The sequence below is a fragment of the Aspergillus clavatus genome, genomic scaffold (assembly GCF_000002715.2).
Source record: "Aspergillus clavatus NRRL 1 1099423829805 genomic scaffold, whole genome shotgun sequence".
In the NCBI taxonomy this organism is placed as follows: domain Eukaryota; kingdom Fungi; phylum Ascomycota; class Eurotiomycetes; order Eurotiales; family Aspergillaceae; genus Aspergillus; species Aspergillus clavatus.
In genome coordinates this window covers 1,968,785-1,989,060 of record NW_001517094.1, presented here as the reverse complement: position 1 = coordinate 1,989,060, position 20,276 = coordinate 1,968,785, and the positions used below count along the sequence as shown (strand labels likewise).

At 50.7% G+C, this 20,276-nt stretch overlaps 7 protein-coding genes across 7 annotated transcripts, besides 3 other annotated features; 5 read left to right on the top strand and 2 right to left on the bottom strand.

The window, feature by feature from the left end:
- Positions 1–546: 546 nt before the first annotated feature.
- Positions 547–3,334, top strand: ACLA_024790 (uncharacterized protein; the record flags this gene model as incomplete). Its single annotated transcript, XM_001269188.1, has 6 exons — positions 547–1,003; positions 1,153–1,292; positions 1,383–1,589; positions 1,655–2,238; positions 2,296–2,586; positions 2,644–3,334. The coding sequence occupies 6 exons, from the start codon at positions 547–549 to the stop codon at positions 3,332–3,334; spliced, it is 2,370 nt and encodes a 789-aa protein (XP_001269189.1).
- Positions 3,335–3,809: 475 nt separating this feature from the next.
- Positions 3,810–4,531, bottom strand: ACLA_024780 (prefoldin subunit 5; the record flags this gene model as incomplete). Its single annotated transcript, XM_001269187.1, has 4 exons — positions 3,810–3,862; positions 3,918–4,035; positions 4,105–4,391; positions 4,468–4,531. The coding sequence occupies 4 exons, from the start codon at positions 4,529–4,531 to the stop codon at positions 3,810–3,812; spliced, it is 522 nt and encodes a 173-aa protein (XP_001269188.1).
- Positions 4,532–4,993: 462 nt separating this feature from the next.
- ACLA_024770 (putative proline--tRNA ligase AIM10) lies at positions 4,994–6,806 on the bottom strand (the record flags this gene model as incomplete). Its single annotated transcript, XM_001269186.1, has 4 exons — positions 4,994–6,375; positions 6,431–6,560; positions 6,607–6,686; positions 6,737–6,806. 4 exons carry the CDS (start codon positions 6,804–6,806, stop codon positions 4,994–4,996), a joined length of 1,662 nt encoding a protein of 553 aa, XP_001269187.1.
- A 685-nt stretch (positions 6,807–7,491) lies between these two features.
- ACLA_024760 (RNA-binding ribosome biosynthesis protein MAK21) lies at positions 7,492–10,980 on the top strand (the record flags this gene model as incomplete). Its single annotated transcript, XM_001269185.1, has 4 exons — positions 7,492–8,253; positions 8,304–9,415; positions 9,471–10,014; positions 10,084–10,980. 4 exons carry the CDS (start codon positions 7,492–7,494, stop codon positions 10,978–10,980), a joined length of 3,315 nt encoding a protein of 1,104 aa, XP_001269186.1.
- A 401-nt stretch (positions 10,981–11,381) lies between these two features.
- Positions 11,382–11,404: a microsatellite.
- Positions 11,405–12,493: 1,089 nt separating this feature from the next.
- Positions 12,494–12,531: a microsatellite.
- A 510-nt stretch (positions 12,532–13,041) lies between these two features.
- On the top strand, positions 13,042–14,751 carry ACLA_024750 (putative neutral amino acid permease; the record flags this gene model as incomplete). The annotated part of the gene is made up of 4 exons (XM_001269184.1): positions 13,042–13,263; positions 13,353–13,495; positions 13,558–14,608; positions 14,671–14,751. The coding sequence occupies 4 exons, from the start codon at positions 13,042–13,044 to the stop codon at positions 14,749–14,751; spliced, it is 1,497 nt and encodes a 498-aa protein (XP_001269185.1).
- A 1,330-nt stretch (positions 14,752–16,081) lies between these two features.
- On the top strand, positions 16,082–17,805 carry ACLA_024740 (aminoglycoside phosphotransferase family protein; the record flags this gene model as incomplete). Its single annotated transcript, XM_001269183.1, has 5 exons — positions 16,082–16,378; positions 16,430–16,641; positions 16,690–16,868; positions 16,916–17,510; positions 17,562–17,805. 5 exons carry the CDS (start codon positions 16,082–16,084, stop codon positions 17,803–17,805), a joined length of 1,527 nt encoding a protein of 508 aa, XP_001269184.1.
- Positions 17,806–18,567: 762 nt separating this feature from the next.
- ACLA_024730 (glycine decarboxylase subunit T) lies at positions 18,568–20,106 on the top strand (the record flags this gene model as incomplete). Its single annotated transcript, XM_001269182.1, has 2 exons — positions 18,568–18,968; positions 19,038–20,106. The coding sequence occupies 2 exons, from the start codon at positions 18,568–18,570 to the stop codon at positions 20,104–20,106; spliced, it is 1,470 nt and encodes a 489-aa protein (XP_001269183.1).
- Positions 19,743–19,817: a microsatellite.
- Positions 20,107–20,276: the final 170 nt, after the last annotated feature.

Here is a 20,276-nt window from a genome sequence, read left to right as displayed (position 1 = left end):
AGCAGTCCTCAAGGCTTCTACCAGAACACTTTGCATATATCAATAGTACATCCAGGTATTGTGTGGTGGAGAAAGAGGGCTCAAGTGAGCATACACAAAGTCCCTTCTCCTCCATAGAGCCCTAGTGCCATTAGACCCTCTTCTATTGATCTAATTTGATGAATACTAATCTCAACCCGATGAATGTACTCTGCACTCTGTATTCTCATTGTTATTCTGAAAGAATGAGGTCTATTGATCACGTCAATTCTGGCAGTGCAAGTGAATATCCCTCTGTTTGCCCTGAGCAGTTTCTCTGTTTGTCTCAGATCTTTCACTCCTCCTCTACTTACCTTCCCAGCCAGCCCACCTTCATTCACTTCACTTTCCTCTTGACTCCGGCTCTCTGTCACCATATCTGTTTGAATCTGTCACTGATTATTCTGATTCCATGTCTACATCACGTGTGCCAGTGGTTTTCTGAACTATATAATCTCTGCTTCAGGCACTTATCCCAGAAAACTCTCTAAGAGATGCCCACCGAGTAAGTCGAAGACAATCACCACAATGACTTCCCAGTCACTGAATTCCAAGGAAAGCCATGAACCATCAGGTGCCCAAGGTAAGCAGACTGAACTCGACCCTCTCACGTTCAAACGTTTGCAACAACTAGTATTCCACTTAACACAGTCTGACGAGCTTGCAGAGTGGCAGCTCCCAGGATACGATCGATTGATGGGAAAATCACGCACGTCAAACATGGCTCAGCCAGCCTCCCTTCCCAAAAACCCTCCCCGTAATGAGACACAGAAACAAGCACCTCCAGGCCAACCTCAGCAACTCTCTACCCCCCGCAATGGCACATCCGTCAGGGGCGTGATAGGACAGACAAGAGCTGCGAGTCGTCCCTCGAGAGTGCGTGGAAGCCCTGGAGGGAGACAGCTTGCCACACCCCGCAATTCAGGTCATTTCTTCAAGGACTCGCCGGCCAAGGCGAATTGGAGGAACGGTCTTCAACCGAACGGTAAACCCACCTTTCTTAGTTGTATTGAAAGCCCAGTGGGCTCAAGGTTCTCTGTCTAGGTGTCCTAAGGTTGCCTGGTCCTTTTGGTTCGTTCAAATATGAGTATGTAAATCGTGGCTCTCTGCGTGGTTGGGAAAACTGACAGTTAGTTCTTCCAAGGTTCTTTGGATCGGCGAGAAGAATTACTTCTGGCAGAGGCTCCCACATTACTCAGGGCCGTCACGAAGTCTTCGAAGAGATTAGCAAGAAAACGGGTGCATTCGTGAAACCGCCTGCTTACACTGACCAAGTACGTGCTCAATTAACTGAGTCAAGTATCGACAAAAGGATATCGGCTGATGGAAATTAGGCAATCTTTCTCTGGGGCGACTCAGTCCAGGTAGCAGCTGCCAAAGATGAACTTCAACGCATTATTGCAAAGTGCAATGGATACTCTGCTTCCGCACCCAAGAAGAAGCTTGAATGGGCCAAAATCTATGCACACTCTGTCAATAAGGAGGCAGATGTTGAGCTGAATGAAAGACGGGAATCCATACTACAGCAGCTTAGAAAAGCTCCAGAGGATCCTTCAGCATTCCCCGAGCAGGTCAGTACTAGAAAGCCATCTAATATTGCCTTTGATATTTCGATCTGATGCCATTGCCTCGTCAGTTGCTCTTCCTTTGGCCGAGAGAAGGGCCGCCCCTCCTTGATTCCCTCGGACCTCAACTGGAAGTCCTGGATGTCATGAGGGCCAGATTTGGCTGTCATTTGTTCGTCCCAAGTGGCATGCCTAACTATATCTGCGCACTGGGCCATAGCCAAGGTACGATGAAACAGCTTGTGCATCGTCTCAGGACCAAATGGACTGAGCTAGTAGCCAACAGCAACGTCAAATCCAAAGTCTATGTGGTAGAACCTCCTGCCCCGAAACTGATGAAAGAGGGTATTGTGATCAAGCGCAGCAAGCAGTTTGGAAAGCCTTTTCTTGATGGGGCCCACCCTAAAGACCTGGAGCAATGGGAAATTCGAGCCGCTCTGATACAGTCCAAGAACAATGCGCGTCTGCTTAGTGCGGTCGAGAGATCTCTCGGAGGTGTTGCCTTTGTCCGCGGGCATTTGCGCATGCGTATCAACCTTGGCTCGTTCGTGCTTGACGAATATCGTCTCCCAAAGGATGATCAGCCCTCATATTCGTTTGAAGAGTTTAGGGAAATGCTGCTGCATGAGCAGACAAAGGGTCGCTTGATTCCAGGGTAGATATCAAACTCGGCTTGACACGGATCAGTCGCTGACTGTTGCGAATGATACAGACTGAAAATTGGGAAAGATCAGCTCCTTGCGGAATGCTTCGGAGCTACCGATATCCTTGAGCATCTGGATGGCACTTCCGGTATGCTTAAAGCGGCTGAACCAGCCTTCTCGGTGAATTTCGAGTTCTTGGGGTCTAACAATGCCCTGCTTCGACTCGAGGCGGAGTTCGCCAAAAGTCCTGGTGCCTTTGAGTATGAAATCACTCAAAGGAGATGGCTGAGGCCTCGCGGAGGTGGTCGGTCTGCCGACAATCAGTCCCCCCTCCAAATAGGAGCTATTGGATTTGAGAGGTGAGTCGGATCATGAATATGAGACCGTTGAGCCCATGCTGACTCGCGCTCAATCAGATCTGATTGGCAGCTCGAAATCAAAGCTCTTGAATTTTACGAGACGTCCTCCATCGATGCTGCTCTGAAATTGTTCTCGCATTCAATCAACTTTCGACGTACAGCAAACATAGACGATATCTCTGCAAAGCCCCAGAGAAAAGTGCTCTTCCCGCACTCTGCTCCTGTGGCCAGATTCGTGGAAAAGACTGCCATCCGTTATCGTTTGAAGGGTACGAAGTACATTCTAGAGATTGCTCGTTATGATGAGTATAGTCGCACAACCGTCCCGGCTTACCGCGGTCAGAATCCACCTACCGTCATCGGTGCAATTTCAGAAGTCCCTTCTACGTCTTGGGGAGCCTCGATATTTGATCCCAACTGGGACAACCTACTCGGACAACACGCCAATCTTCCTGTTGGACACACCGCAAGATATACTCCTACTTTAAGCACATTTTTTCCGCCTAAGGAGCAGACTGCTGCAGGCAAGTGCGTCGGATTCTGGGAACTCATCGATTTGGTGAGGCAAGTCGCAGGCCTCTTTGGTACATCCACGGCTCCTTCCGAAGACTCACAACCTCAAAATCCAAAAAGCCCGAAGAGTGATAAGTCGGGCGATATCACTGCTGCACGTCAGCGCCGTCAGCAGATCAACATCGGTCCTCAAAAGCGGGTCTTGCTAGAGGCAGATCTCGGCACCTTGTTCTGATTTGAGCACACAGCTTTGACCAGTACAACCAGCAATTGCCATGGAGGGGGAGAAGGGGTAGTACGAAGGGATACAAAGATGGATGAAAAGAAAGCAGGGCGCCTAGAAGAGAGCAGAAAAAGAGCTTCCATACGCAAAATTTTGCTACTTTCAGCCATACAATGTTCCAAACAGCGAGGCCCGCCAACTCTCAGGTCTCGATGTAACTGTCATCGCTGGGTGCTGTTCGTTCTACCGGAACTTGCACCTCGATGGAAAATTTTGACTTGGGAATATCCGACAGAGTCGACAAAGGATGGATTAAATCTCAGCCTACGTGAGGATGACTTCTTGTTTTCTCTTTTCAGATGAAGATGCACCATGTATTCGTTCATTCGGATATCCGTGTGATTTGATGGATTGATTTTTTTTTGATATCGCGTGACACCTATGCTCCACGAATCCTTTCTTCTGTATCTCAAATTAGGTGGTAGAATTAGCCAGCGCCTGCACCCGCAGTCTCTCCGCTTAGCATCTTTTGTCTCAGAGCTAAAATAACCAGTCAGTTTTTCAATGATATCACACAGAAGAAGCTTATACGTACCATCCTCGAAGAGCCTCAACTGGGCACTCTTGGTCTGTACGATCTTCTCCAGCTCAACACAGTTGATATCCAGACTCTTGACCTTCTCCTCGTAGAACTCAATAGCCTTGGGCGCCGTCTGTTTGGAGAGAGACCGGTTAGCCCACAACTGCAATCAAAACGATACGATCAATCAACTTGAACAAACCTTCTCAACATAGAACCCCGTCCCAACATCAACAAGCACCTTCTCCCGATCCGCAAGCTTACCGCGGACATACAGGGAGCTCGTCAACGGCACCAAGATATCATCCTTCCCATCGGTCCCCTTCTTCTTCGACCCCACGACGCCGTCATTGATTGACCGCACACAGTCCCGGAACCGGGACTGCGCGGCGCGCAGCTTCTGGTGCGACGAGGTGAGGTGCTCGAGTTCGGACGTCAGGCGGGTCTGGAGGGCGCGGAGCTGCGGCACGGAAAGCGAAGCGATGTTGACTATTGCGGGCGGTTAGCCTCATACCTCAGGCAGGTATTTGTGTAGCGGGGTGTGGGTGTGAGATTGAGGCTTTACCTGCGCCGGGGGGAGCTCCGCCTGAGCTTGAAGAGTCGGATGCGGGGGGTGTTGCAGGTGGCATTTTCGACGGGAGGGGAGGGGAAGGGAGCCAGGCGGGGTGAGGGTGTGGGCTATGGGTGAAGCCAATGGGCTTCTGGTTGTATGGGGGTAAAGGGATCCTGTGTGCTTGAGGTTTTGTTTCGAGGTCGGATCTGAACAGTGGGCGAGAGGGATTGTTTGAGCTTGTTGGGCGTTTGGGTGGGTGGTTTTTTGGATGGATATGTTAGTAGGTGGTTTGGTTGTGGAGATAGTGGCCGGATGGGCGGTTTAGCTGGGGGTAAGCTATCGCCACGCACTATCTCTGTTGTTGATTGCAACAGCAACGCGAAGATTCGTGGGGTTGGCTTGTGTTGCGAAAGGGTGCGATTGTGGATAATGATTGATTGCGAGGGGCTAGAATAGTGTACATTCTTTGTTTCAATTTTATACAGATATATGGATACAGGGTTTCGTGCTGGCTAAATGGTTGTCTACTGGCCAGGAATCATAGGCGCTCAAGGAGGGACCGGACAAAGGCCGGTAGCTGATCCAGTGGTACCTCTTCTCGTAGGTTGTCTAGACGACGGCATTGTACCTCAAGGGTCTGCTGCTTCTTCCAGCCTTTGCCGACGACGATAATCACAGGGTATCCGATCAGGTCTGCATCGCTGAGCTTCCATCCCATCGGCTTTTCACGATCATCAAGGATTGTATCGATGGGAGAGCTTTGTTTGGAGGCCAACAGATCATACACCTTCTCTGCCTCCGTCTCAAGACCCTTGCCGGGAACAACCACCACTTCATAAGGCGCCATTGCCCGGGGCCAGTTGAGGCCCTTGGAGTCTGCCAGGTTGTCGGCTACAGCGCTGATCATGCGCGAGACACCAATTCCGTGACAGCCCATCTGCATGGGTACTTGTTGGTCTTTAGCTGCGCCACCGGACAGAGATTGATCGACCATGACGGAGGCCTGTAGGACTTCGCTATACCGAGTGCCGAGATGGAAGGTGTGGCCGAGTTCCACGGCGGTGTGAGTCTTCAACGAGCCCTCTGTGCACTTGATGCATTTGTCGCCGTCTTGTACTTTAACAAGGTTGAGCCCGTGATTTGTTCCAGGGAAGCGATTGAGCATGGAGTACTGGATTTCGTCTGCAGTGCAGCTGGCTTGTTGTAGAAGGTCGCTCAGAGGCGGCCGCTTGTACACGCGTACTTGTGAATCGTACAGATCCAGTACTTGCGGGCGCTGGGAAGGGCTGGAATCACCACGGGCCTTGTTGGACTGTACGTGCGAGACCCACTGTTCGAGCGGGTTCTCTACGCTAAGTTCAATATCAACTCCAGCGGCAGTCGCTATGGACTTGGCTGCATGAGAGTTGACTTCCCGAGCAACCGGCTCTTGTTCTGTTTGTTGCATAGAGAATTTGGGGTACCAGCCTCTCACTAGTGTATTTTTGTCTTTGGAGATTGCCATCCACAAGTCGGTGGAGACTGTTGGACTCGATTCGGCAGTAGCTCCCTCGGTATCAAACCCAGATGCTTGGCCGGCATGAGGCTGCTGTTCGCCTAGGTTGTGAGCTTTTCCGTCAGCAAGCTCGTCGTTGTAGACATGATCGCAGCGGGAGCAGCTGATAACCGTGTCTTCTCCCTTTGAGCTGGGGAAGTGGAATTCATGACTGAGACTGCCGCCCATATTTCCCGAGTCTGCAGCGGCGACCAGGTATGGTATCTTCAGTTCGTCAAACAGATTTTTATATGCTGCTTTTACCAAGTTGTATGTTTTCAGGGCTTCTTCGACATTATAATCGAATGTGTAGAGGTCCTTCATCATGAATTCTCGCCCACGAAGCAGGCCTTGCCTTGGTCGTGCTTCATCTCTGTACTTTCTTGCTATATTGAAACATATTGGCTGAGAGACCTTGAAATAAATAGCACGGCCACTTACATATCTGGTATACACGGACGGGCAGGTCTCGGTAGGATTTGGTAAGGCTTCCTACCAGAGTCGTAATCTCTTCTTCGTGGGTAGGAGCAAGAAGAAACCGAGATTCTTTTCGGTCATGAAACCGGAAGACCTAAAATCTTAGCTTGGGTCAACATGGGAGATAAGAGAAATCACACCTCTGAGCCTTCCTTGAGACGACCAGATTGTTCCCAAAGCTCTTGGGAGGATATGGATGATAGGGAGACTTTTGATGCACCTGCAGACATCAATATAACATCCGTGATAACAAGTGCCATTCTAACGAACCGACTGATTGCATATGTTTGTCGATTAAACGCTCAAGCTTGTCCTGCACACGCAGTCCAAGTGGTAGCATATGGAATATTCCCGAGTAGGCCTCCAGGAAAAATTAGAACATAGCCATAGCTTGCACAGCAGAAGAAGGCTCACCTGACGGAGAAAGCCTCCCCGAACCAGTAATTCATTCGCATCCTCTGCTTCAACGTCAATGGCCTGCATTTGAGCATCATGGCGGGTCTCAAAACTACTATACCCTTTACGCCCTGAGAGGTCTTCTTCGAGATGCCTCCCGTCGGGATCCAGAAATTGGATATGCGTTGTCTACCATCTGTCTGCGAGAACTCAGCACTTGAACCACCAACAACGAGACGATGGGACCATACATGCAAACCGCGATATTGACATCTATCTAAACGAATGATCCCCAGATATGCTCGATACGTGCCCGAGTAGCGGCCCGGAACGGGGCGAAACCCGGAAATCATCGATTCAGGAGGAAATAACGGCAATGCCACAGACAGCACAAAAAGGGATTCGACCTCAAAGTAACATCTTTTCTACGATTGTAGCTGATCATAAAGGTCTAATACTCGGTAGGATACCAACTTGGTCCAAGCGTTCGGCGAGTCGGAGGTCGCGAAACTATTCTCCGGCGGCCGACAGCATCTGCTCCGCAAGTTTTGGCGGCAGAAAAAAAAAAGTTGCTGATAGGATTGAACCAGAACCACGATCTTCTTGTCAGGCCAGTCCACAACGCTGCAATGGCCAAGGGCAAGGGAAATCGCGGAGATCACTCCACTGGAGCGAATGCAATTGCAGTGCGCGGAGCAAAAGATTCCAAGCCTGCTGAGGATGTCCTTCCCCAACTGGAGGAGGGGGCATTCGCCGGTCTGCGCCAGAAAATTGAACAGAGGCTGAAAGATCAGAACACTGCCAAACAAAAGAAGTCTAAGCACCAAGCAGCACAGAATACGAACAAAGATACGCCGAAGAAAGAGAAGAATGCTGGTCCGAAATTCGAGCCGAAGCGGGATTCAAGGAGCGACAAGAACAGCACAGGCAAGAAGCGCGATCGCAACGGCGAAGTGATCGCAAGGGAAGAGAAGGAGGAGAGTGGGAACCTTGATGACACTCTACGGCAAGAAATCCTGGCCCTTGGTGGTACTGAGGAAGATTTTGATCTAGTGGCGGGTGTCGATTCCGAGTCTGAGGTGGAAGATGCAGCGGATGGGCAGAAGAAGCCAAAGAGCAAATCGGAAGAGGATTCGCTTCGAAAGGAACTTTCTGCCATGTTAGCTGCTGCTGGCCAAGTCGTGCCGGACGACATTGAGGATGAAGATGAGCTAGAGGAAGCATCTGCCTCGGAAGAGGAGGATGAAGAAGAGGAGGGAGAGGGCTCAGATCAGGAGGAGTCCGAAGTCGAAGATGCTCCTCCAGTACCATCAGGCAATGATTCTTCTAAGAAGGAAAAGGCTAAGGAGCCAGCTCCCGAGAACATATTTCCCAAAGAATTTTCGAAACTTGTGAGTACCGATATGTTCCGTCCAACGAATCTATACTAATGGAAAAATAGACCATCCTGCCCAGGTCCGATTGGTATGCAACCAATCTTCCTTCGCTCCCATCTGCCACGAAGCAATCAAATACCCTGCCGCGCTATCTGATCGACCGCGTCCACAGCTATGCCACCTCTTTACTTGAGAAGGAGAGTACTATGTATACGGAAGCACAGCAGGCCTCGGCTTCTTCTTCTCACAAATTCTACACCACAATCATGTCGACAGGTACCCTTAGCGATAAGATCTCGGCCCTGACACTCGCCGTCCAAGAGTCGCCGTTGCACAATACGAAACAACTCGAGAATCTCATTGGACTCGGAAAGAAACGCAGTCGTTCCCAGGCAGTGGAAGTCCTGAGATCGCTCAAGGACATGTTCGCTCAAGGCACATTGCTTCCCAGCGATCGGAGGTTGAAGGCTTTTGCCAATCAGCCATCCCTTACGGCGGTGTTCCAAGGCGCCGGAGCTCGTTGGTCGGAGCGCGATCCTCTCCCTGGAGGCCTGCAGAAGAGTCATCTCATCATGTGGGCATACGAGGATTTCTTGAAGAACCAGTACTTCGAGGTTCTGAAGATCTTGGAAATCTGGTGCAACGATGAGATTGAGTTCTCACGGTCGAGAGCTGTTAGTTATGTCTATGAGTTGCTCAGGCAAAGACCGGAGCAAGAGGCGAATCTGCTACGGCTGTTAGTCAACAAACTTGGTGATAAGTCTAAGAAGATTGGCTCCAGAGCCTCTTATCTGCTTCTGCAACTCGAGCAAGCTCATCCTATGATGAAACCGACGATCATCAAGGCGGTTGAAGAAGTGCTCTTCAGGCCCGGCCAAAGCCAGCATGCCAAATACTATGCTATCATCACGTTGAATCAGACTGTTCTCAGCCTGAAAGAGGAGAGCGTCGCTGCCCAATTGCTGGAAATCTACTTTGCGATGTTTGTCGCTCTGTTGAAGCCTGGCAACAAGGAGAACAAGAATGAAGGCAAGTTTGGCAAGGGTAAGAAGGGCAAAGGAAAGGATGATTCAGCCAAGGGTCAGGCACAGGAAGACGAGATGCGGGATAAGCTTGTCTCCGGAGTCTTGACCGGTGTGAACCGAGCTTACCCTTTCACCAGCTCAGACTCTGATAGGTATGGCTCTCTCCTCCGTCGCGGAAAAGTTTTCGTCTGCTAACCTTGTCTCCAGACTCTCGAAACATCTTGACACTCTTTTCCGAATCACTCACTCTTCCAATTTCAATACCAGTATCCAAGCCCTTATGTTGATCCAACAACTTACGGCATCTCACCAGGTGGCCGGTGATCGGTTTTACCGGACCCTTTACGAATCACTGCTTGATCCCCGGGTTGCCACTTCGTCTAAGCAGTCACTGTACCTCAATCTCTTGTTCAAGGCCCTGAAGAATGACCTGAACCTCCGACGGGTGAAGGCTTTCGTCAAGCGCATTGTTCAGATCCTTGGGTTGCACCAACCTGCTTTCATCTGCGGCATCTTCTACCTCATTCGCGAGCTGGAGAAGACGTTTACTGGAATTCAGGCCATGTTTGACCAAGCCGAGGATAATGACAGTGATGATGAAGAAGTCTTCAGGGATGTCCCTGATGAGGATGATGAAGCTGCTCAACCTGCAGTTTCCGAAGAGAAGCCAGCAAAGCCTTCGAGCCGCTACGATCCCCGCAAAAGAGATCCGGAGCACAGCAACGCAGACAAGACTTGCCTGTGGGAATTGGTAAGAATTTCCTCCCCCACTTCGGCCGATTTTACGTGGTTACAGGATAGCTAACCATGATTGAAATAGTTACCCTATCTTTCTCATTTCCATCCGTCTGTGTCGGTCAATGCGGCCCATCTGCTGGATCACCAGGCGATGAGCGGCAAGCCGGATCTCACAATTCACACTCTGACGCACTTCCTTGACCGCTTCATCTACCGGTCACCGAAGGCATCGGCGGCCATCCGTGGCGGTTCCATCATGCAACCGCTCGCGGGCAGCGACGCCAAGGACCGGCTTGTGCTGGCCGGCCAGGGCAGCCAAAACCTCCCGCTCAATTCGGAGTCATTCTGGAAGAAGAAGACCGAGGATGTGGCAGCGGAAGATGCCTTCTTCCACGAATACTTCAGCCGAATTGGTAAAGACAAGGACAAGCTGCGTAAGAAGAGGTCCAAGGATCCCTCGGCCCGAGACGGCGAGGACGGAGACGAACTCAGTGATGCTGAGTCAGAGATCTGGCAAGCTCTTGTCAAATCGCGGCCTGATGTGGAGGACGCTGGCGACAGTGATGACGATCTTGATCTGGATGATCTCGAATCTGCCTATGATCAGGACGAGGACGAGGATGAGGAAGCCGGAGAAAGCGACGATGAAGTGATCTTTAACGACGAATCCGACGAAGAGATGGAAGATCTCGACGTGGAGGAGCCGCCCAAGAAGACCAAGGGCAAGGGCAAGAAGCAGGAGGAAGAGGAGGCCCTGGACGAGGAGGACGACTTCGATATGGATGTATCAGACGACGAGGCGTTCATCGGAAGCGATGAGGAGCTCCCGTCGGACATCGAGCTCGGCGGAGGCGTGGAGCTTCCCAAGGACGAGGAGCCCGCTGGCCGGAAGAAGAGACGCAAGCTCAAGCACCTGCCGACGTTCGCCTCGGCGGACGACTATGCGGCTCTGCTGGCCGACGAGGACGAGGGCATGTGATACTATTAGGGAGTTGTTTACTACTGTCCGGGGGGATGTTTGTCGATGTGCATATATCAGATACCACAAAAAGTCTTATCTATCTATCATCGGCCTGCATACCATTTAGCGCGATGTAGTTTCTAATTTCTATATTCCCTACATATCCAGTCACGTGAACCATGACATCGACAAACGCGGCGCAAGCCCTCCCGTCCAGACTCCATAACGGCGCATAAAAGAAGAGCAGGAACCAGAGTTTCCGCTGGGAAAACAGGGTACCCCAGCTAGTGCTACGGAGCACTACCTAGCACTCATACTACTTAGCTTCACCTCATTTCCATGGATCGGCTTTCTCGCACCACCAGAGATTTCATCACCGTCCTTTGTGCTTGTCCAGGGCAAATCAATTGACATGGACCAAAAAAAAAAAAAAAAAAAAAAATTCAACAGACAAAAAAATTTCAGGCACTGCCAGATGCGGCGTGCGGGGCACAAGCCACGAATGGGCGGCCCCACACCGCCACTATTTTCCGCAATGGTGATTGGTGAGGAGAGGACAAGGTTGCACCTGGGCAGGAGCCAATGGGAGAAGGCAGTTGGGGCGATGGAGACGCTTTCCGACAGGGATAAACCTGATGCTTGCAGCCAGAGAGCCAGATGATGGGCTCATCATGGTCATGGATGCTATCTACTACTCCATAGTACTATCATCCCGGAGTAACATTATTAAGAAAATTAAAAATCTCTGCTGGCTTCATCAGTTCCAGCCTACTCCGTAGGTACTAATTCTAGATGTTTAGATTTTTAGGTAAAATTACCAGATGGTTGAGAAGTGGGAAATTGGGGAATTGGAGTACAGATGAACTCATGCCGATGTACATCCATCCCACGGACGTACACAGAAGGTAGCGGTACCTGGTTTGACTCGTTGAGTTTTGCGTCCCCTTACAAGGAACCGGGCAACCCAGATCTATTCCTCGCCATACATTGTCCAGCCTCATCCGTGTCTCTGCCGGTGGTTTTAGGTTGGCAGCTGTGAATAGTGAATAACTTAATACATAGTATCGAATAGGTAATGATTATTCCACACTACGTCAAGCATTTGACGCTACCTATTGCGGCTCGGAAGCCATCGACGTAAGGTATGTAGATAGACACATGGATGCTGCTGATTAGGTCCAACCGTCCAAGGCATGTCCGGTATGTACCTAAAGACTAAGAGTAGTATCTACCGTACACAGTATGTATCTACGACTTGCAGTAACTAACCAGCAGTAGTGTCGAACGCAGTCTGTGAATTCTAGAAGAAGTCTTCCAGCCCGAGCACGTCATGTAGTCAGTTGATTGCGTTAATTCGTCTGTCTGTCTGTTCTGTCTGAGACCCTTTCTCTTGTCGGTCTCCATCGTCAGCTGGCTAACAGTGTTAGTCTGCCCTTGCAACCAGCGTTGCGTGTTGATCTTACCAAGGATAAGCCCATCAGCAAATCTCAAGGCAGTTCAGAAGAGTTCAGGCGTGAGTACGTACAATTAACTACTACTACTACTGCTGCTGCTACTGCTGCTGCTGCTAGTTCCCTGCTGACTGCTTCACCAGAAGGCGAATTGTGATCGTATTCTTACTTTTCTTTTTCTTTTCATTTTCTCAAGACTTTCGCCTTCTCGCTTGGCTGTTTCTTCATCCTTCTTGTCTCCCCCCTCTCTTATCGCCGGATCCTCTTGGTACACTCTTGTCGCAACGCTAACAACTAAGCCAACTGAACTTTTTGCCCTGCGACTCCAAGAATCTTTCAAGTTGAATTTTTTTCTTCTTCTTTTTTGGGGGGGCGAGTCTTCACTTCTTTCCTCTAAACCCCCTTTGATCCTTATCTTCTGGTATGTTATCACATTCTTGGTTTGGAGGAAAGATCGGATTGTTGTCTGTACTGGTCTGTAATCGTTATTGACTAGTACAACCGTTATAGTTCCCATCCCCCCCCATACAACACAAGAGGAGCAGTACATGCATCCCAAGGTCTATAACATCACCACTCTTGCTCACACTACCGACTCCTTTCACTTACGGTTCGTCCGTACTTTGAAATGGCGGGGTTAAATTCTTCGGAAAAAACCCCCCATGACGACCGCTCGTCGTCCTTGTCCGACCAGACCCAGGAGTCCCCCGACAAGCTGAAGCACCTGGATCTGGAAGGTCAGGACAATGCGTTTACCGTGCAGTCGGATTCCGAGACGGGCGACGTCGGTAGGCAGATTGAGCTCGAGGCGGAGAACTCCATCAAGTATCGGACGTGCAGCTGGCAGAAGGTATGGCATACTCCAAAGACTGCGAAGAAGAGCGAAGAGGTAAATGGGGGGTGCGGATTGCTAACTAGAGATGATTGAATTAATCCCAGACTGCCGCCTTGCTCTTCTCCGAGTATATTTGTCTCGCTATCATGTCGTTTCCGTGGTCGTATTCGGTTCTGGGGCTCGTCCCGGGGCTGATCCTGACCGTGGTCGTGGCATTGATTGTCTTATATACGTCCCTCGTTACTTGGTATTTTTTTTTTTTTCGGGCCTCTCCTATGGGAATGACGCGGGTTTTCTAACACCGAATAGGAGGTTCTGCTTGCGCCATCCCGAAGTCCGCGATGTCTGTGATATCGGCCAGCATCTCTTCTGGGGCTCCAAGATCGCTTGGTACTTGACTGCTATCATGTTCCTCTTGAACAATACATTCATTCAGGGCTTGCATTGCTTGGTTGGCGCCAAGTACCTCAATACCATGACAAACCATGGCACCTGCACCATTATCTGGTCCCTGGTCACCGCCATCATCTCCTTAGTGTTCTCTCTCCCAAGAACCTTTGACAGTCTTTCAAAAGCGGCTACCTTGTCGGCAATTTTCACTTTCGTATCCGTCATGCTGGCACTCATCTTCTCGGCAATCGAAGACAAGCCGGCCGGCTACACTGCCGCGCAGGGGGATCCCATCGTGACCGCGTTTCCCGTGGCAGGTACCACGTTTGTCTCCGGTGTCAATGCCTTCTTGAACATTAGCTACACCTTCATCGGTCAGATCACGCTGCCGAGCTTCATCGCCGAGATGAAGGAGCCCAAGGACTTCTGGAAGTCAGTCACGGCTGTGACTATTGCCGAGATCATTGTCTTCAGCCTGGTGGGCGCAGTCGTATATGTGTATACCGGCAACCAGTATATGACCGCGCCTGCCTTTGGCTCAATTGGCAACGAGGTGTATAAGAAGGTCTCTTTCTCATTTATGATCCCCACCTTAATCTTCCTGGGTGTTTTATATGCCTCCGTGTCCGCGCGATTCATCTTTTTTCGTTTCTTCGATGGGACCCGCCACAAGGGCAACCATACCGTTGTCGGATGGGCTGCGTGGACGGGTATCCTGGCAGTCCTTTGGATCTTGGCGTTCATCATTGCTGAGGTCATTCCGTTCTTCTCGGACCTGCTCTCCATCATGAGCTCCCTCTTTGACTCGTTCTTCGGGTTCATCTTCTGGGGAGTCGCCTATCTGCGGATGCGATATGATGACCATGGACCAGGCTTCTACAAGAAGCGTGGAATCCGTGGCTGGATCGGGTTTATCGTCAACGTCTGTCTGATTCTGGTTGGTTTATTCTTCTTGGGTCCCGGAACCTATGTAAGTCTTGCCTCTCCAACTCCAACAATAGTAAGCGTTGGCACTAACATGACATTCTGCAGGCTGCCATTGACAGTGTTGTCATCAGCTATCGGACAGGAGCCGTTGGTAGCGCGTTCAGCTGCGCTGATAACGGGCTGTGATTCTCTTCCTATTCTGATTATTCGACCCTAGCCATTTTGCAACGAAGAAAATATCACAACTAGAAGTTGATGACCTGTGAAATTGACACCAAGAGTGACAGCTAGTAAGGCCAGTTACGGCCTTGTTTCCACCCAGATTTCCCAGCAGAAGGCTGCTGCTTTAAATCTTTTCACGTGACTAAGACCAATGCTTTTTATTATGTATATATGCGCATTAGCACATTACACCTCAGCGCACCTTAATTATTGCAGTAGAACGAGTATCTGCAGCAACTATGATACACTGGTTGTTCTAAGCCAGGCTAGTTGGAACGATCATTGCTTCTGGAGCTATAGCCAACCCGTGGTACTATAGAGGGGTCCCCTACGTAACAGGAATTGGTATAGGGAGTGCTTGATCATAACTAGGAAGAATTGCTCTAAGTTCTGGATGATCTACAACACAAGTAGGCTTTCTTGCGATATCCAAGGTTAATATGTTCCCTCGGAATCTCATTCGACCATTTTCTACATTCGCCACTCATAGACTGTGTATCTCTCATCGTCCCTCTCCTGAGGTCCTAACTAAAGTGAGGCCAAAGCTTTCAACTTATTCTCTTAGCGCCGGGAGGGCGCGCCAAGAAAACCAAAAGGTTCCCTTCAAAGCGTAGGACTAGGAGGGTGTTTGGTGATTGACACGACCACTTTCCTCTGAAACAGCAGGAAAGGCCCTTAGAACGCGGTACGAAGTTATATCTTTTCTAAAATAGCTCTTCAATTGCAACCGAACCCAATGGTTATCGAACCTTGAATGGTCTGGTGGCACGTGATGGGCCCCTTTCCCGCAATCAACCTTAAGCTGACAGATCCGCATTTGAACTCATCATTATCATCATCACAGAGCATGCACATGAGGTGCTGATTGCTGGACTCATCTCTTTCGCGCTGACAATATAAGACATGTTGAATGGTCAATTTTCTTGGCCCCTTTCCTTCGCCTTGGGGGTATGCTATTCGTGTAATCAAGGTGGACTCATTAATCATCATTATCACGGCCATGATTAGCTGCAGTGAGCTTCAAGGATAACCACTGGTCTCTGGAGTCTCAAGCTGGTAGTATTATCACATTTATCTGCGAGCCACTGTGATTGAACCTGTACGCCTAACATGAAAAATGAAGTTGTCAACCAGATGGACTGCACCTGCGCCAACAAACTTCAAGTTTTGCATTGCTTCCCCTAAAAGTGATCATCGCCATACACTGCACTTTGCTTCAAGAATACCACTCAGCCCCCATCCCCGTCTCTTTAACAAGTCTCGCCGATTTCTGCGTTTCATGAGCTCCGCAAGCATGCCACAGCCTGACACGGATCTCTTCCGATACACCAGTGGCCGTTGGCTATGGGACGAAGAGCAGCAACTTCGGGACCGATTTTCGCCTTTCAATGTGCCTGAATTGCAGAGAATTGCAGCGCATAGCGTTGGAGCAGATACATGCACTGCGATCGCAAAACTGGCAGAAGGATCATTCAACAAAACCTTCAGGCTTGAGATGGATAATGGATTATCCGTGATTGCAAGAATACCCCATCCTATTGCCGGGCCTAGGTACTACACTACAGCATCTGAAGTCGCAACGATGGAGTTTGTAAGTACTGAGCACGTCCTTTCAGTATGATATTTCTAATAGACAATCCAGGCCCGCACAATCCTCGGAATACCAACACCTCAAGTGTATGCTTGGAATGCAGACGTGAACAATCCTGTTGATTCTGAGTATATTTTAATGGAGGAAGCCCCCGGTACAAAGCTGGAAGATATATGGGATGATCTTTCTCTCGAAGAGAAGATAGAGGTCATGAAGGATCTCGTCCAACTAGAGAAAAAAATGCTTCAGGCGCCACTGAATAAGTACTTTGCAGTCAACTCTGATCTATTATTCTGCTAATAATGACTTAGTTATGGGAGTTTGTACTATTCAAGTGCTAATATCAGAGATGCCGTACCAGCCGATACCTGTGCAGAAATATCTTCTCAGCTCAAAGACAAGATACGCCGTCGTTTTGTTATCGGCCCAGTCGCAGAAAGACACTATTGGTCCAAAGAACGTGCAGAGATGGCCCTGGACCGTGGACCATGTTTGTTCTCTACCCATCTCCTTGTCGTCTTAACTAACGGTTCGAAGGGAAACAAGCACAGGACTATGTGCTCTCTCTAGCTTACCGAGAAGAGGCATGGATCCAGCAATACGCAACTCCGAGTTCTGGAGACGACCTGCTAGTGACCTCAGCAACGCAGAACTCTCCAAACAGCCATATTTCTTTGCTTCAAAAATATCTTAAAGTTGCTCCTTATCTCCTCCCAAACGATCCTGCGGTAGTTGCACCTTATATTTGGCATACTGATCTACATTCTGGAAACATTTTTGTCCACGATGGTAAAATTTCGAGTGTTATAGACTGGCAAGGGCTTTGGGCAGCACCCTTGATACTTCAAGCACGCCACCCAAGGCTAGTTGACTATAATGGGGAAGTCATTTTGAAAGCTCCTGCGAACTTCAAACATCTTGATCCAGCGGAAAAGATTCGGATCAGAGGCTGTATGAGTAGCTCGATACTGCTCTACCTCTACGAAAAGCAGATTGCTAAAGAGATTCCCCGTCTGGATCAAGTCCTCCGATTTGACCACGGTAGGACAAGGTGCGATCCAATTTTGTTCGTGGGCGACACATGGGATGACGAACTTCTACCCTTGCGGGAATCTTTGATAAGGCTTGAGAGGTAAGCGCGTCTCGGTACATCTTGTATAGTGTTTCGCTGATTATGCTTCAGATGCTGGAATGAAATAGGATTCGACTTTCCGTGTCCTATTCATTTCACGGAGGATGATCTCCGTGTCCATGCAGAGGAAAGTGACGGGTGGAATGATGTGCAGGAATTCTGGAACTCTGTTGCGAATGTAGTCTCGAGAGATGGCTGGACTCCGCATCATCTATATGGTGATGCCATTTCTGTTTACAGAGCTACGAGATATTGGCCTGAAAGCCATGGTAGGGAAGGAGAGGGACGCATTTGAAATCCAGACACAGTGGGTCAAGAAGCATTAATTAACCCGAGCATTAGTGACGCGTTCCATTAAGAATCCAAACACCCGATCTCCTTCAGTCAAGTGGCCTAAAAATCGTGGTCCAATTTCACGGCCATCAATCCATTCGTAGGCAATGGTCTCGTTCTCTAGGTATTGGATCTCCCACTCGAAACGAGCGAACTTGACGACGACAACTGTGTCAAAGCGTGGGCATGGGACTTTGTAGATATTGTTTTTGGGCCTAAGGGCCTGGTGCTAAAGTGGAAAAGAGTATTAGTGGGCTGTGCTTGAAAGGGCTGGTTACCATTCATTTATACAGTAGTGTGACAGTGAGTAGTGGCGTAACAATATATGTCATCTTGGGAAGTGCATGCTATAAATCAACAGGGGGGCTCAGTAGCTATAGGCGCCCTTTTTTTGTTTTTTCCAAAAGACACTCCTGCTGATGAGGCCTCTGACCTCTCTCCATGTCAGAGTTCAGACACGCGTATATCGAGGTCCTGAAATTTCTATAGCTTCCAGATTGTACGGAGCAAAGCTGTAGTGACCAGAGTCAGACCCTCCCATCCATCTCCGACTTCGATGAGATCACGCCCAACTCCGATTTGCGCCGACTGTCCGCGGAGATGTCCTATCGCCACGTGACTTTTCCGTTATCGCAGCTCTTCTCCGCGATCTCAGTATGTTTCGTTATCTGCTGCACTTTTTGATTCTGCAATTATCCCTTCATCTGCACTTCAGATACACATCATGTCTGCTCTACGGCCTCTCAGACGCGGTGTGAACCTCCTGGGCTCAAGACCTCTCAGCCAGTCCACCCGTGCTGCTGCCAATGGCTCCAGCCTACTCCAGCGACAGCTCTCCGCTCCGCTCCAGAGCCGCTGCTCCGCCGCCGCGGGATGCGTGCAGCTTCCTCGATTCACAGCCCGGCCCTCATTGAGCTCGCAGAATGGTGGTGTACGGCGGTATGCGTCAGCGGCAGCTTCTGGACCGGTCAAGAAGACCCAATTGTACGATCTACATGTTGCTCGGGGAGCGAAGATGGTGCCCTTTGCGGGGTACTCCATGCCCTTGCAGTATTCGGACTTGAGCCATGTTGAGAGCCATCACTGGACGAGAGAGAAGGCCAGTCTGTTCGATGTGAGCCATATGTAAGTTCTCGTGTCCTTTTGACATACCCGCTATGTTTGAAGCATGCGGTGACTAACCCCCGCGGTCAGGGTTCAGCATCATCTCAGCGGTCCTGGCGCAATGGAACTTCTGATGAAGGTCTCCCCTTCATCACTGGATCAACTCAAGCCCTACACCTCGACACTCTCCTGCCTGCTGGAGGAAGGCACCGGCGGCATCATCGACGACACCGTCATCACCCGTCTCGACGGCGATGCTTTCTACTTCGTGACCAACGCCGGCCGCCGCGCAGAGGACCTCGCGTTCCTGCAGGCCGAGATCGAGGCGTACCGCAACACGCACGGCGCCGACAGCATCAAGTGGGAGATCCTCGAGGACCGCGCGCTCGTCGCCCTGCAGGGCCCGCTCGCCGCCTCCGTCCTGCAGCCCCTGGTCAGCGCCCACGGCGCCGCCTCCCCCGCTGACACCGACCTCAGCACCCTCTACTTCGGCAACTGCCGCTCCCTCCACCTCACCCTCCCCGACGGCACCCCCACCCCACACCCGCTCCTCATCTCCCGCACCGGCTACACCGGCGAGGACGGCTTCGAGATCTCCATCCCCACCGCCAACCACCCCTCGCTGCCCACCCAAGTCACCGATCTCCTCCTCGCCAACCCAGACCACGTCCGCCTCGCCGGCCTCGCCGCCCGTGACTCCCTCCGCCTCGAAGCAGGCATGTGCCTCTACGGCAACGACATCTCCACCGCCCAGACTCCCCCCACCGCCGCCCTGGGCTGGGTTGTCGGCAAGGACCGCCGCGACCCGGCCTCCCCCACCGCCGCCTTCAACGGCGCCGCCGCCATCCTGCCCCAGCTCGCCGCCCCCGCAAAGACCCTCGCCCAGCGCCGCGTCGGCTTCACCGTCGAGAAGGGCTCGCCCGCCCGCGAGGGCGCCGTCGTCGTCGACCTCGCCGACCCCTCGCACCCGCAGATCGGCGTCGTCACCTCCGGCCTGCCCAGCCCGTCGCTCGGCGGCACCAATATCGCCATGGGCTATATCAAGCAGGGCATGCACAAGAAGGGCACCGAGGTCGGCGTCCTGGTGCGCAACAAGGTGCGCAAGGCCACCGTCGTCGGTATGCCCTGGGTCGAGAGCAAGTTCTACCGGCCTTCTTAGGCCTAGAGTAAGAGGGAAAAAAGAAAAAAGCAAGTTTGCTTTTGTGTGATCATGTCTTTCTGTATATAGTTACGATGTTTCAAAGCCTGTTAGATTTTTTTTTTTTTATTTCCCTAGTTTCTTCAACAGCTGGCCGTTGAATTCAACACGGTTTCAACACTTCATGTGGA